Raw genomic sequence first — 14,629 nt, 5'->3', positions numbered from 1 at the left:
GGGGGGGGGGGTACCTTGAGTGTAAATGCGATGGAAGTCAAACGTTGTTACTGTATGCAAACGCAGACTTTTTTCCTGGATGATTGGAGTTATGTGTCAGCTATTTTCAAGACTATGAGAGTTTCAGCTTTAGTGCTACCTGCGCGCCCCCAGTCTATCCAACTCCGTTTCGAGTACATATAATAATGCTGTCTTTCAGTTTTCAAAAAGCTTTGTCTTGCATACTCGCCTCATAAAGAACCGGGACCACCCCACCCCCTTTTCCCCAGTGCCCCTTATGACTTATTTGCCGTTGATTCCGATTTTTTTTCACCAGATCTAGACTCTAGATCCTGATTTTTTAAACTTTAAAATCCTGATTTTTAGATTTCATTGAGTGGCAGGTCTGCCTACGGGCCTTCTTTGTTTCTCATTCATTCACTTCGGGTCACGGGTCATCGTGTGTGTGTGTGTGTGTTGCGGGCAGCCTTAGTGATGATTGCATGCAGGAGCTAAAACTATTTCTTTGATCACGGACGCGCGTTGTGCTTTCAAGTGATGGATGCGTTTTTAAAACCAACCAGTTCTAAGGCAAAACCTTGCGAACACACCTTCTGTGCCAAGTATTCAGAGGAATTCAACTTCATCACTGCTTTGAAATTACCAAACAAACATGCTTTCTACAAACAAGGTGTGCCGACGTCCTCAATGACAATGGTCCGTCAAGTGGTGTTAACATAGGAGAATTTGTATTGACAGAATTAGAAACCTTAGGTGTTCCCTTTATGCACTGCATCTCTCTGAGTTCAGACAATGCTTCAGTGATGATAGGACAAAACAATGGAGTTATAACAAAGCTTAGGGAATCCCAGCCAGACATCTTTGCCATTGGATGCCCCTGCCATCTTATCAATCTGGCTGCACAGCATGCAGGTGTCTGTGGTGTGCTTATCATTCGAGTACAAGTTGTCTTTTGGTATCTTTTTGAAGTAAGAACTGGTCTCTTTCGCCGACTGCGCGATGAAAATCTGTTTTTTAATTTTGAAAACTTGGCAGCTATGGGGTTAAGATGATATGTAGTAAAATTTTCTGGTGCATTACAGCATTTTATTTCAATACCAACAAACAAATTGATAATGCTATGCTCTAACTGGGTTAATAGTTTCTTGAAAATTTTTCAACACTCGAAATAAAGTCTTTGATTTATATGACAAGTGAAGACACAAAAGTTATCCCACTGCACTTTTATGCTGTTTATATTGCATGCTGACTCCTATTTTTCATAGAAAACATGCATTTAAACCTCAGCAATGGTTGTAGGATAAGAAACAAGTGTTGAGCTTGTTTCTCTCAGTTAAATGGTTTTTTATATTAAGTATAACATCAACAATATGTCAATTTTATATGATGTCTTACATGTCCTACTCTGTCTCTCCCAGGACCAGGGCAAGCTACTCCAGGAGCGTGGTGGGGAGTACGGAGTCTCAACGGGCAGACTTCGACGATGTGGCTGGCTGGATCTTGCCATGCTCAAATATTCCAACATGATCAACGGATTCAGCGGGTGAGGGTCAGCTTTTTGAACGAGTCGAAAATTCATGGATACATTCTGGTATACACATAGTGAAACAGATGGGATGCAGAAAATCTTTTTGTTATGTATGAGTTTTGCTATGCATGTGTTGTAAGCACAAAGAATGTACATGTCAGAAAAAATTCGGGACCTGAACAACTGTCTGTTATTTGCGTTCTAGACTATATTTTTTTTTAAGTTAAGGAGTCTGATAAAGATGTCCATCCTCTACAAGATGGATTTTGGTTTGAGAGCTGCTGCTTTAACCACAATAAGAGCAGGGAAGGAATATTTACATCGTTTTAGTTTTAGTAGAGTTTTTACGGCGCTCACAACTGCATAAGGTCATATGAGCACGAGGGGGTCAACAAAAAAGTCTTTACAGGGAATCAGGCTTACTCCGCTCACCTCTCTAGCTTCTACAGCACAAAGTCTGCTTTGACTATCAAGGCACCCCGGAAATAGTTCATAAGAGTGTGACAAACATACAAAAGAATTAGCGGAAAAATGACGATAGTAAGGATTAGGAAAGAAAAAGCAGATGTTCAGGCACAGTTATGAGCATGACATTGATGAATCAGCCCATTTACAATTCTACTGTGCATAAGAACATGTTATTGTCCCCCCCTTTGGGAATGGCCTGAAGACACTTCCGTCAGTAGCACTGCCCAGGGAGGGGGGGTAATTTACATCTCTGAAGATATTACTATTACACATTTAACTGAACGGAAAAGAATGGCAGCATTGTCTTAGACTTTTCATTTTACTGGTTGATTGTCTTGTAGTTAGGCTACTGCACTCGTGATCATGAGGTGGCTGGTCAGGCGGTGCAAGGTTCAGGCCCAGCGCTGTGTATTTAGGAAAGGCACTTCCGGAAAATTTTCTTTACTTTGCCCTGATGTGATTAGGCACCCGGACATGGATAGCAAAATTTCTTGTCAGTATGTTGTGTTTTAGTGCCTGTAAAATGATAGCTTGCACTGTATGCTCTCCAGGAAGTTGAGATTGTTTCAGAATGCTATCAGGTCTTCTGAGATAATGATATAGATTTTAAAGTGCATAGAGTTGGCTGAAGAGCAAGAATTTGATCTATACAAATGCTATTTATCAATATTATTATTTTTTGCCTGACCACAGCATGTGATTGCATCATCAAGTTTTTATTTCTATCAAACATGCCCACCCCTATATTTTGTGTAAATTTGGAAGTTAACTCAAAATCATGTGTGGATTTTTAAATTTTAATTTGATTTATTAATTTTTTTCTTCTTCTGTAGTGTTTTTAATGTTTACTGTTTCAATTAATAACCCATGATATTATTATGGTATAAAGTGTCCGATTGAAGTCATGTCATTTTCAGGGTCCCCTCCAGTTCGGGAAATCTTGAAAAAGTCTGGAATTTTGTGATGGGTTGGGAAAAAGTCGGGAAAGGATATGGCCTGTGTGATATTAGTAGTGTTGCTATCTAGACAGTATGGTTGATAAATCATGAAGAGCAAACGTAATCTATCTAGACAGTATGGTTGATAGATTATGAAGAGCAAATGTAATTGAATCAACTCATGGCAAGGAATACAGAGGTGAGGTATCATTGTTAAGTGAAATAAGCTATTAACAGGGTGACTGCCGGGATCTGAAAATTACATAGTAATTTGAAAAAAATCGCAGAGACACCGAAGGAATTTGAGAAAATCTGTAAATTACCTCGGGGAAAGACCCGGAAAAATACATATGTTCTTGAATATTTGAAAACAAATCCGATAACATCCTTAAGTTCATTTTTGCTGGTCGCTGTTGTGATATATTCATTCGGCTTTTCCCGTTCTGAGAGTATGTTTCATGCAAAAAGGCGGCTAAGGCAACAGGCGGAAGTGTATGTGTGACACCGAGGCTCAATTGGGAAGGATCAAGATCTATTTTGGCTTTCGTTTTCACCCAAAAATTTTCTGGTAATAGTCTGATAGATAAGGCAACATTTGTAACATGCAGGTTGTGCATTTCAAAGGCTGTGTCGTCATGAAAATAAATCATTTGTCCTGTGCTGTCACTTGTGAAAAAAAAAAAAAGAAAGAAAGTTATACAAATACAAGCGTCTTGTCAGGCTTGTCAAAATGTACATATATGCATTCATTTGAAGACATTTTTACTTTTTTATGGATAGATGGGCTTTTTGGGGGATCATTCTTGACGCACAGCGGCCTTATTTTTCCCTCGAATTGGGGTCTTGAAAAAAGTTTCCGAGATTTGGTGGGGACCCTGCATTTTCCTGTTTTGGCAATGTGATGTTTTTTTGTTGCAGTTTGGCCGTGACAAAGCTGGACATCCTTGATGTGTTTGAAGAAATCAAAGTTGGAGTAGCTTATATCTTGAACGGGCAGCGTCTTAACACCTTTCCAGGTTTGTTTTACAGCTATATTTTAATAATACAATGTAACATTCTCAAATAGTCTACTGAATACAGTCGACTACGCTTGTAGCGATGTCGTTGGGGGGCCAGAAAAAGGATCGCTACATCCTAAGTTCGCAACCTCCGTTGGAAGAAAAATTTAAGGGAAATAATCCGAGTACTCAACTTCACTGTAGAGTTAATATTGAGCTATTTCCCCTACAGTACCCTGATAATGCATCGTGGCCACATTTATAAAGCAGATACGTAATCCCTCTCAACGTTATCATTTTTTTGGGGGGAGTTCATCCTTTATTACATGTTTTATTCATTTATTTAAATTAACTTAACAATGTCTATTATGGGAAGCCCCATGCCAGGATGATGCCACATAGGAGACTTCTTTATTACTTTAATTTACTTTTATTCATTATTATACTTGATACAAAGCCTATGGTACAAGAGAAATAGACCTTGTACGAGACATGGACAAACATGGTTCTTTCTGTCCGATGACAGTGGATTGTTTCTTTCTATGGGCTTTTCTTCTCCCTGATCATCCTCATTCTCTCCTGACTCAAGAGCATCAAGGTCCTCTTCTTTTTCGGTGGTAGTAAATGTATTGGTATTGATTTCAGATGGATCGGGTGATGTCTGTATTTCATCTTCAATTCTCTCCACTTCGGTGGCGTTGACAACAGTAGTGATGCCATATTCATGGAAAAGCTGTTTTAACGGGCTGACTCTGACAGTTATTGATTCGCTGGAAGAGTCCACCCCGTCTGTGTCGTCTATTGGCGTGCATACATTGCTTGGGTGAACAATGCCAGCTTTCTTAAAACAATTAGAAATGGTTGCTGGTTCTACTTTATCCCAACTTTGTTTGACTAACTGCACAGCACCCGAAAGAGATGGTTTGAATGACTCAAATGGGTTCCCAGCATCAACATGGTTAATGAGGCGCTTCAAGAGTACTGCTCTGTAGCGACACTTCAGGTTGTTGATGATACCCATGTCACAAGGTTGAGCCTTGGAAGTGGCGTTTGGCGGTAGAAAAAGCAATTCAGTGGCTCTTAGGTTTAGTCCTTTTGGTTAAGCCACACAATTATCCACCACAAGCAGTACTTTCCGTTGTTCCAAAGCATTTTTCTGTCAAACTCTTGGAGCCATTGTGAAAATATCTGTCCTGTCATCCATGCTTTTGAGTTGGAGTCTTAGCGAACAAGAAGCTTTCGTAGACGCTTAAAACAATGTGGTGTTTAAAATTTTCCGATGGCAAAAAGAGGCCATTTACAGCTGCCATCCATGTTTGCACAAATAGCACCGTGATACGGTCCTTGGCTGTCTTCGTCCCCTGGCAAGGTTGTCCCTTAAAGCAATTTTTCTCTTCAAGGAAAGCACGACGCTTTATCCTCCTGTCGTCATATTTTCAGTGTCAGTAATGTCAGAGAAGCAGAGCCGTATTGTACTCACACCTTGCACATCGAAACATGCCATCCAAGCCAATGCCGGTGCTAGACAGCACACATGCCAGTGACACATGCCACACGCGACTCGGACAAGGGGTGCTATGTGAAGTAAGAGAGAGGCAGGGCCAACCGTGTTCATTTCGCTCAGTGCTGAGCCACAGTGCCAACGCATTGTAGTTGCCCCTCATGGCGCTAGGCAAAGTGAGAGAGAGGCAGTACATATCGTGTTCGCTTCGGCACTTATCATGTAAGGTTATCAATAGTATCATGTGGGAGATTGCTCGCTAAGTGTCTGATGCCTCGTATTATTGTTTGAGTGTGCAACGTTACAAGACATTTGGTTCATCAATGCTAGGTCAAAACTAACCACGGGGGAAACATCGTTAAAACAGTAATATTTTTGCTGTAAACTACATGGGCCGGGGATAAGAATACGCATTACTACAGCCGTCACGACGGATGTACTGGATTCGGTACAACTGTTTCAATTTTATTTAGCTTTTGTTACATTGGTGCCCGTTCCTTTGAAAAAGATCGCTACGTCCGAAGATCTTTACAACCGACTTCGCTACAAGTGGAGTGCACTATATTCTTAAAAGGTATCAGTGTTGGACACAGAAGATGTGAGTTAGATTTCTGTATGGGGATGATTTTTGTCATATTTGCTTCTCGTTTGCTATGATTTTGTCTCCCAATAATTCTGTTTTGGTATTGAAGGACAGGGTCAAAGCATCCCACCTCCTAAATTATCTAAATCGTAAAAGATTTACAAGCAGTCGAACACTTTTCTGTGTCCTAGCTCATCAAAGACAATTTTGTGAACTGTTGACTCTAAAAGATCTAGAGTAGCAGCAATGCCATGAATTTTGAGCCACCTGTCATCAGGAATTAACTTTTCAATGCGTTCAGCCTTTTGTTCTGTGTTGGTAGTCAGATGGTAGCATAGATTTTACTCATCATGAAGATTTATTTGTCCCTATTTGAATAATTGGGAAAGGACAGGACAAAAGGATATAGAAGTAGAAATAGGACTTAGAAAGTTGCGATGGATGGGATACACCTGAAGAAAGCCCAGCGGAAACATCACAAGACAGTCACTGCAGTGGAACCCAAAAGGAGCACGAGGCAGGGGGAGTTCAAGGGAAACATGGACATGAGAGAGATGAAGCTCACTTGGAAGGATGGCTCAGGACAGAGATAAATGGAAGGAGCTTGTATGTGGCCTGTACCCTGCCAGGGGTGAAAGGCATTGATGATGATGATGATGATTTGAATAAATTGCATCAATGGTAAACCCTTGGCGCAATAATGCGCCAATGAAAATTATCCGTTTCATTTTCAGGATGCCCCCAAATTGAGAATTCCTTGAACTGCTAAAAACTTTTGATGGAAATGGAAAATATTTATTCTTGAAATGTGGCTATTTTCCTGTTAATTCTGGGACAACCCTCAATTAATCATCCGTTAAATGGGTTTCTCCTTTCAGTCTTGACTTGAAACTTGTATTGTTCTCCTTTTTGGGGGTAGGTAAGTTCCTATGCTTTTGAAGAACTTTAACCCTTTTTTTTCCCGCTCGTTTTTGTTTTCATTGTTTAGCATCAGATGATGATCTCCAGAACGTTGAAGTGGAGTACCTGACCTTGCCAGGCTGGAAGGTGTCCACGGAAAATGCCAGAAGCTTTTCAGAGTTGCCTCCTGATGCTCAACATTATATACGAACCATTGAGTCTCATATTGGTGTGCCTGGTGAGTTGACCCTTTTTCTTTGTCATTTTTTTAGTATAAGATTATATAAATTATGAAATTTATTCCATGCTCTGGATGGCCATTGTTGTGTTTATGTGCTTCTCTTTTCTCAAACAAACAAAACAATGACCTAAGTATACCAAATATTTGAGCACATTTGCCCTCTAAAGACATTTTGACAAATGTTTATCTGCCTGTGGCCCATCTGTTGGCAAATTTTGAAATATAGATAAAGGTAGTTTTATGTATGTTTTAAAATTTGGAATCGGCTGTTTTTTGTGTTTTTTAAAATCAGATATTATGAATACTTTTGGAGATTTTGCAGGTTTTGTAAGACATGGTACAAGATTGTTTATGGGAAAACAGCTTTAAAATTAATGACTTTATTTTTCTACATCACATCAATAAAATTGCTATTCTTCCCCCAATTCACTTGCAATATTTGATATTGTTGTTTGATATTATAAATTTCCTCATTATGTGTAAGTGATGCTAATTGAATGTAAACTACTGAATTCAACAATTCGTGGAGTAGGTTAGACAGCATTTAATTTTGTCAAATACAACTTCCTTTGCTTTCTGGAGAACCTACCAGATTGTCAAATAGTGGCTCAAAAATAGGTCGGTTTGTGTCAAGGTTGGGGTTTTTTTTTGGCCCCCCCTCCCCATTTTTGTCACCAGTTGTTTTTTTTCTCTCAAAATTTTGGTTTTTCATTGTTAGATATTCGCAGAGATAAACGACAGAACGATTTTGTTTGAACCTTCAAAGTTTTCATGGCCATTTTAATTGCGCTAAGGTTGTCAATATTTTAAATTTGCTTTTAAAAAAAAGTTCGTTTATTTCAGTACGATGGGTGGGTGTTGGGAAAGACCGTGACTCTGTCATCCCTATACCTTGAGATGGCAGCGAGTGAGCTGACTGCTTCTTGGTCCAACAGCTGCTGATGTTTTTGTCTTTGGAGATTTTATGGGTTTATTTTCTAACATGTATTCTACCTGTTTTGTGTGTAACACTGAGATATGGGTGACTGCAGCTGTGTGTGCTTTGCCCTTGGTTAGCTTGCCCCTTGTTTGACTTCTTTTTGTTTGAGGGTTAGTTCTGAGGAAAAAATATATATCATGTTATCTGTGTGATGGTTGCTTTTGGGTTTGTTTTTTGGTTCTTTTTTTTTTTTTTTTTTTTTTTGGTTTCGTTCCAATATACTTATGTTTTTCTTTGTAAGGAGATGTATACTTAAAGGTATTTTCACATATCATTTAGTGGTCTTTAAAAAATTTTAGCAGCCTGTCTAGGTAAAGCTTTTATATGGCTCTAATTGAAGCTTTATATTACTTCGAACGGGGATGGGGGGGAGGGGGGGGGAATTTTTGATGTGCATTGTTATTTTTATTTTACCTCGTTATTCAAAGTGTGCTTGTTTTTTTATTAACATAACATGTACTTGTACCATGCCTGGTTTTGTACCTCAGCTCAGGGACATGGCATTGTAGACTGGTACCGGACAGTATTCTGCAGCAGCTTAAGGCAGTCTTGGGATACTGCTTATAGGATACCTCATACAAAATTGAGAGCAAACTGGATGAAAACTAGCCATGAAATTCGGGTGTCCAAAATGTGCAACTGAAAGATAAAAAAGTAATAGTTAAAGACATCCAGGGTTAAAAACATGATGCAATCATTAAAAAAAAACAATTTTTGTCATCAAGTACAATATCTGGTCAAGTCATTAGAGTTGATATGTTTGGATAAAAGATAAATTATTTTAAACAAAATATTATTCTCAATATTGAATTGCACAATTGATCCACAAACCTAGTCCTTCCCCAGAAGCAAGAAGCTATTTTGACGTCCTCTCTCTATTTTTGAGACGAACAATGACTATAGCTTGTTTACTTCTTGAAAATTCTACCTCATTGACTAATTTGCAAATGCACAAGGAATTTCTGTAGGCCAGTGACCAAACAAAAATAATTTTTAATGCAGTACATCTCATATTATTTTTTGACCCACTTTAGTCTAACATCAAAGAAAATATTGGAACCTTTAGTTGCAATGACCTGGGGGCCTCATTATTGGGCTTTTATATTCTGTTGGTCATCCATCTTTAACACCTGCATGCAAAGACCTTAGACGATAAATAGGAGCGGTTTACTTTTATCTTCTTGTTTTAATCACAGGCAAACGAAAGTTAACAAGCTATAGATGCAGTTTAAGGAGTAGTCCTTGAGTTTCAAGTTTTTAATGCATGTACACAACCTGGCTTCTCTGTCTGTGAACTCCTTCCCTACTGCAAGCTGCATGTTGCGGTTTGACCGATTCTTTATCTCTTCCCCTCAAGTTGTCAGACTCAATACACCATTAGTTTACTCTTGTTTTTATCTTTCCTTGTTATGATATGTTTTGTGGTGCTAATTGGAAGGAAGTACATTTCCCTGTGTCGTGGTATATAAGCTCATTTGAGTTTCTGTTAAAAAAATGTAGAAGAAATTGTACATTTTTACTTTTTTAAAGATTCACGTGGAAGAAGTGGCCTGGGAAAAATATGCTAGAGAGAGTTTTTATGGGTACCCTGTTGAAAATATAGCCTACCACTGGGAGAAAGCCTCAGTTTGACTAGCTACAGGATATCTGTTTGTACACAAGTAGTCAAGCCTGTAAGTGACCCAAGAGTTACGCAGCAAAAGACATAAATTACAGGAAAAACTATAGGTCTATTTTTCGTTATGTATATTATATATCACTAGGTCTTTCTGTGTGCAGCCTAGTACTCTCTTGTTGTCCAACTGAATCTCAGTGGCCCAATATATTTTTATCATTATGTAATTATTGGGGGAAGGTTGATGTATCATCTATTCATGAGTGTGCTATACAAAAGTAACAGAGCGTCCAAATAAAGTGGTGTGTCCTCTCTTGAAATAACAGTTTTGTTGCTTGGAATGTTTACATCATATGGTTGGAGAGTTTTATTTGAGTCGCCATCACCAAAAAGAGACAGTTGAGTGCAACGATAAATGTTGAGACATTTTGGCCACCACACAATGGGAGTAGACACTGTAAATGTTGGTGTCTAAATCACTCGGGTGCCCCATTCGATAGAGTAATCAAGTGGAAGTGAATACACTGTAGATATTGGTATGTAGAGCACTCGCACTCAATCTGATGGAATAACTAGAGACAATGTAGATTTTGGTGTCTTCCGCATTCGAATACTTCACACGATGGAGTAGTCAATAGGATGCAATGTAGAGATATATTTTCCTAGAGCACTCATGTTCAGTTTTGCCAAGTGAAAGGAGTTGGTCACAAGAATGAAGCGGTGTGGATTATTCTTCACTGGTGTCTTATAATAAGAGATAAGGGTTGATGGCAGGAACGTTTTTTACCTTGTGCTTTTCCCAAAACCATTCAGATGTGACCTTTTAAAAAATTCTTTTTCTCTGTCAGGGAGATTTCTTTCATGTCCCTGTTTAATCAACTGACTGATGCTGTCTCATTTTTTTCCCTTTAATATGCAGTGGTTTTTGTCCTGCTTTTGAAAAATGGAATTCTTTAAACTGAAGAATGGTTTAGTCTTTGCTGGGCTGTAGATAAAAATTTATATTTTCAAAAAGAAAGAAGAAAACCATTTGATTTTGATGGTAGTGTCTTTATGAATTTAAAAAACAAACAAACAGAAATACCTTAAGCCTTAGGTATGTACACTAAAATGTGCATAAAATGTTAATATTTCATGTTCATAAGGACAGCTATGGACAGTTTATTTAGCAAAAATGGTCACAATTATATGTAAACAGCAATGTCCTGAACTTGTTTTGATAAAGTGCTTTGTATTGTTGTGTTGGAGTATTGTCTGCAACCTGGTCTAGGTGTGGTTTGACATAAAATGTCTTGTGAATGAGAATGGTAGAATTGATCAGGCTTATAAACCATGAATCATAAATGAAGTATGTGTACATCCAGTTTTATTTTTTTAAGTAGTTCTTTTTTGTGTGTGTTTTGTTTTGAATTATATAACTTTTAATTAATTTTTTCTATTCTGGTTAATCACACTTGTATATATATCTTTGTTCTTGTCAACTTCAGTTACTATTCAATTGATGATTTCAGTGTGAAATGTTAAAAACATTTTGAGTATTTGCTCACCAAAAGAGATTGATCTACTGGTTGGTGTTTGGAAAAAAAATCTTCTTAGTGCAGGATGCATTGCAACCCCCTGTGCTTTTGACATCGCCTCTCAAACCGAGAAGGGTGAAATGTATTTCTTTTGTTTTGGCAGCAATTTATTGGTTCACTCTCTTTTTATTTTTGAAGTGATCGTCTGGTGGTTGGTGGAAATGAGAAGAGATTAATATACTTTATGACTATGCTCTACTCTGTTTGGTTTGCAAAGGTTTTTGTTGTGACAATGGAATTTTACGACACTCTGACTTTTAAAAACTTTCTTAACTAACTGAAGACTGAGGTCTCGCGAGGCGCACAACCCCTGAAGACGACTGACGTTTTTGAGGGTTTTATTTTAAAAATCATAACTTTACTTAGAATTGTTCAATTGCTCTGACCTTTTCACACAAGTAAGAGACATTTGTGTTTTTTCAAATAAAACAAATTTTAATGCTGTATCTTTTATACTTTAAAAAAAAATGAATTTTTGAAAAGCACATGAATTTTGGTTTTCTTAAGAATCTTTTTTAGCTTACCCTTCCCTTTACTCACACCAGATCTACTTACACTAAGTTACACTTTTACTAACAGAAATATCACTGTCAGGCCTTTTGCGCCTCTGAGGTGTGAATTCTGGATCATTAGGATGGCTAAGTTTACTTTCTGATGAACTAGACTCATTGAAAACATAAAAAATGTTGCTAGGTTTGCTGCGTACGCGTACACTCGAAGTCTGCATGGGGGCAGCCATTTTCCCTAGAATTGACGTTTGTAATATCCTGAGTGACATCCCCTAAAAGTTTGTATTAAAAGAAGTTCTACCCCCACTTCAGCGAAACTTCGCACGAAACGAAAGAAATGGATGCACCAGCGCTGACAACGATTCCCGAGGCTCTCTTGGGATTACGAAAAGTTCGAAAAAATGATAAAGCTGGTCCTGTGGGGGTCACGGGATCCAGCATCAGTGACTTAAAGGAGAATGAAATGTTTTTATTTTTGTCTTTTCTAGTTTTCCTTTGGGGGGCATGATAAGATTATGAGTGCTGGACACCTTTTTCTACCATGGTTCTCATTCCCTTTGCTAGAGATATGATTTTATTCTTTTGTGGATTGATTTGTGATAATCTGTTGCCATTGTGAATGCTCATTTGATGTTACTTGCATCGATGTGTGACGTACATTCAAATCTTTGTCTGACCTAATACATTTTCATTTTCATTCATACTTATAATCCTGTATTGTTCTTAGTGTTATCCTGCTGAAAAATAGGAGTTTGTTTTTGCTTACATGTATACAGTGTACACTCTGGCTATGAATGTTTGTTCGGGTTTCTTCAGTGAAGTGTAATTTTGTACTGAAAATTAGCTTATACTTACATTGCTTTATTTACCTATTCAGTCATTGTGTAAGTTAACACTACCTTTTCATAGGCTTCCACAAATATCGCAAGCTTAGTGCTATCTTGTACTTACTCCATTTTTCTGGTTTCGAAAAGACTCTTTGTAAGTCAAAATATTGTCGACGGCAAACCAGCAACATTTTGTCAATTTTTTACTGTGAAATTAGTACCGAGGGGGTTTTACATGGACGGAATTAACATGAACCTATAGATTATGGTTATATTTTTGACTTGTTATTTTGGAAAGAAAGGAAGGACAGAGTTATATAGTCGCAACAACTGGAGTGAGTACAAAAATGATTTTAAAATTCTGCAGTTAATCAACAAGCGTAAGTGTGATGGTTTGTAACTGAAAGGGGAGATTTTTCAACACCTTTACAGTTGTGACAAATGCTCTCAATAGTTGAAAATTGTAGTTACAAGATAGCACCAAGTAGGCAAGATGTAGATGAATCTCTAGATGGAAGTCCGTATCAATATGCTGAGTGATCAGTGTCAGTAAATTCTGGGTGTTGGCAGAGAAAAGAGGATGGTCACAAATGTGAAGAGTAGTGTTTTTGTTGATTTTTTAAGCAGTAGTAGTGAAGGCATGAACACACACCTTTCCAAAAGTAATTGACAGGGAAAAATGAACCATGAATCAAAGAAGGCGAAAACACAGAATGATGGAAGGGAGTAAAGATTGTGTGGGCAACAACATTGTAGTAAGGTCATAGTAATGGCTTTTTATATTATATGAATATAATGTATTTTTGTAACAATATAATTCAAGTTCATAGTAGTAAAGTATTGCAACTTGGTTGGTAAATATGTGTTAATGTAGTAATTAGAATAATGGGAACAAAAGGATAAGTAGAAGGGTGAAATGTTAAGCTTGCTGATCTAGTGTTGAAATGAGTATACAAACACCCCCTTTTATTCTCCCGATGACAACATTTGTCAAATTATGTTACCCAGTCTGTTCGCCATTCAGTATCACTCGTGTTAACCTGTACCCCATCTGCTGTTCACATCTGGCTGTGTACACTGTCTGTGGCACATTGTCATTACTTTGTCCTTTTTTCATTACACAGTTACTGGAGTCAGCTCTCCCCCTCCAAGTTTCTACTTTTTGATAGTGCAAAATTGTCTTGCTGTTGGTTTCATATCCTCAGTATAAGATCGTTGTCTCCTGTAACACATTTTCATTTTTGTTCAAGTCATAAGGTTGATGAAGATCTTTCATAAGCACTGTTTTTTTTCCCCGTCAAGTTTTCTTCCAACAACAAAAAATATTTTTGCAGTTGCTTTGACTTCAGCAATTGTGTTGTGAATGTGACAATATGGAGGCCTTTCCCCAGCTTCCTTTTGTGATGTCGGCTTATCTGTGTGCAAGTCCATCAAGTATTCCACACCCACGCCGTGTGATATTTTGTGTTGAAAATATGACCGAACTGAGATGTCATGTTACCCAGAATAAAATATTATTCTTTCTTTTTTTATTTGTCTTTTTTTTGTTTGTTAGGTATTTGAATGAGGCGAGTGTATAGAGGATGACACTGGTCGGTCTTTGTTCATTACTTAACCCCTAAAATGTGTCGTGCCTCTAGCTTTTTTCTCTGCACAAGATGACCGTTATTGCTTCTCTTTACTCAAACTCAAACTATTCAAAAGGCTTGATGGGTGTTTTGGTGTGGTTTGTTCCTACTTTTTTTTTATCGTTGCTCTTGTCTGCTTGCTGGGGAAATGTATGTACGTTACTGTTACACTTACAGAGTCCATTTCATCAGTAGGTTTTCCAAGTCCATAAAATGTGTGTCGCTATAGCTACTGCTTTGAAACTCTGCATACTTGGCACATCAACTTATCAGCCAGTTAGATTTTTCTCTTAAAATATTGCACCAAAATTATGAATGGCCATTGAGTGACACAGCA

General features: G+C 37.9%; 1 protein-coding gene across 1 annotated transcript in view; it reads left to right on the top strand.

Moving 5' to 3' along the window:
• Positions 1–14,194, top strand: part of LOC101859068 (adenylosuccinate synthetase) — a 28,171-nt gene extending 13,977 nt beyond the window's left edge. The window contains exons 10-13 of the mRNA XM_005090621.3: positions 1,419–1,543; positions 3,853–3,950; positions 7,005–7,154; positions 8,001–14,194. Coding sequence (XP_005090678.1) covers positions 1,419–1,543; positions 3,853–3,950; positions 7,005–7,154; positions 8,001–8,053 — 426 coding nt within the window. The 3' untranslated portion in view covers positions 8,054–14,194. The remainder of the gene's footprint in view (positions 1–1,418; positions 1,544–3,852; positions 3,951–7,004; positions 7,155–8,000) is intronic.
• The last annotated feature ends 435 nt before the right edge of the window (positions 14,195–14,629 follow it).

Source organism: Aplysia californica, unplaced genomic scaffold (assembly GCF_000002075.1).
Source record: "Aplysia californica isolate F4 #8 unplaced genomic scaffold, AplCal3.0 scaffold00020, whole genome shotgun sequence".
Lineage (NCBI taxonomy): Eukaryota > Metazoa > Mollusca > Gastropoda > Aplysiida > Aplysiidae > Aplysia > Aplysia californica.
The sequence above is the reverse complement of the archived record's forward strand: the minus strand, read 5'-3'. Positions and strand labels throughout refer to the sequence as shown.